This window comes from Apis dorsata, unplaced genomic scaffold, assembly GCF_000469605.1.
Source record: "Apis dorsata unplaced genomic scaffold, Apis dorsata 1.3 scaffold_309, whole genome shotgun sequence".
Taxonomy (NCBI): Eukaryota; Metazoa; Arthropoda; class Insecta; order Hymenoptera; family Apidae; genus Apis; species Apis dorsata.
In genome coordinates, this window is record NW_006263581.1 from 607,934 (window position 1) to 609,506 (window position 1,573).

General features: G+C 37.4%; 1 protein-coding gene across 1 annotated transcript in view; it reads right to left on the minus strand.

Annotated features, from left to right (window-relative positions):
* Positions 1–1,573, minus strand: part of LOC102675873 — a 16,013-nt gene that overhangs the window by 6,402 nt on the left and 8,038 nt on the right. Inside the window, exons 14-15 of the mRNA XM_031511342.1 lie at positions 843–975; positions 22–253 (exon numbers count right to left, since the gene is read on the minus strand). Coding sequence (XP_031367202.1) covers positions 22–253; positions 843–975 — 365 coding nt within the window. The remainder of the gene's footprint in view (positions 1–21; positions 254–842; positions 976–1,573) is intronic.

Here is a 1,573-nt window from a genome sequence, read left to right on the forward strand (position 1 = left end):
ATCGTTTACTTCATCGAATACCTATTGACCGAAATGTAGTTGGACTTCAACAAAAGGCAAAGTTCGTCCACGGCCAAGTCGAGGAAGTCTTTGGTACTGACCAACATCAAGAAGAATTTCATAATTCTCGGCACCATCAGCTCCATAACAGCTGTGTTACGAACTTTCTTCGCCTCCAAGTACAATAAAAACGCGGTGTCCTCGCTGAACAATTCGTCGTTGTCGATGAAAGCCCAGCATTGTTCTTCCAATTCTATCGAACGCCAAAAAAAAAAATATATATATATATATATATATATATATGCTCGAAGTCTTGCCATCTCTTACGCAATACGAAAAATATGAAAAATAGTGCGAGGCAACCGCGAGTTTCGAGAGAGGGGAAGGCTGGAGAATTTCGCTCGAAGACACGGTCGCAACACCGTTTCACCCCGGATCTCATACGGTTTATTGAAGTTTCGAGTTGGACAGTGACGTATTCAAGGAAACTCGAGGCCGCCCTCCATCGAGACTTTCCCGAATGCCTATCGCGACTCGAAACTTTTCATTCTTGCCGGGGGAAAGATCGAAGTTTTAAAGCGCGATGGAAAGCATCGACTATAAATATACGTATATTGCGCGGTGCACTCGCGTTTTAGAAGATTGATGGTGGGTAGCGAACAGGATGCAAATAGGATCATTGTTCATAGAGCGAATGTTCGATCTGTTCTTGTTCTTATTCTTCGCTTGACAGATTTTGTATTCCTCTTTTTATTAATATCGATCGACGAGGTTGTTAATTAAAAATTGTGTTCCAATCTTTCGTTTCAAATTTTTAAACGATGTTCTCGAGAAATGTTTACCTTTAATTCCGAGATATTGAGAGGCGGTGAAGATTTCCAGAATATTGTCCCTCTGCAGAAGGCGGTAACTTTCGATCTGTGGACTGATCATCCAATCGTAGATGAGCGAGAACGCTCTCGAGGACACGTCGCTCTAATTAACACATCAGAATTTAAATTATATCATAAATATATTTGGAAAGATATCGATTACACGTTGTCTCGAATATATAATGAATATAATTTCAAAAGATTATTAATAAATAAATATTGAATAAATATTGTTAAAAAATTTCCATACACATTGCTTGAGATTCTTCTCGCGATTCTCAAAAAAAAAAAAAAAAAAAGAAAACTCTCAAGGAGATTATTAAGAAAAAAATATACCAAAAGAATCGAAACGATATCATTAAAATATAATTCTACGTTCGAATTCTAATCAAATTCCATCATTCTATATCCAAATAAAAAAACGGACTCGAGGACAATTAACGCAAGTGCAAGAGGCATAAAAGGAAAAGAATCGCGCACGAAAATCATCTATTTTGTAGCGAGAAAGGCGTCATTCCATTTTTAATTACACGTGTCTCCTTGACACGTGGCGTGAGAAAGAAAGAAAACACATCAAGTTGATAGAACAAGAATGACTGGTAGAAACTGGCTCCTCGCAGCAATCATTAAAGGTTGGTTGTTCAAGAGTCGCTATTCACCTTAAAAGTAAAAAAAAAAAAAAAAGATAGTCAAATATAGCG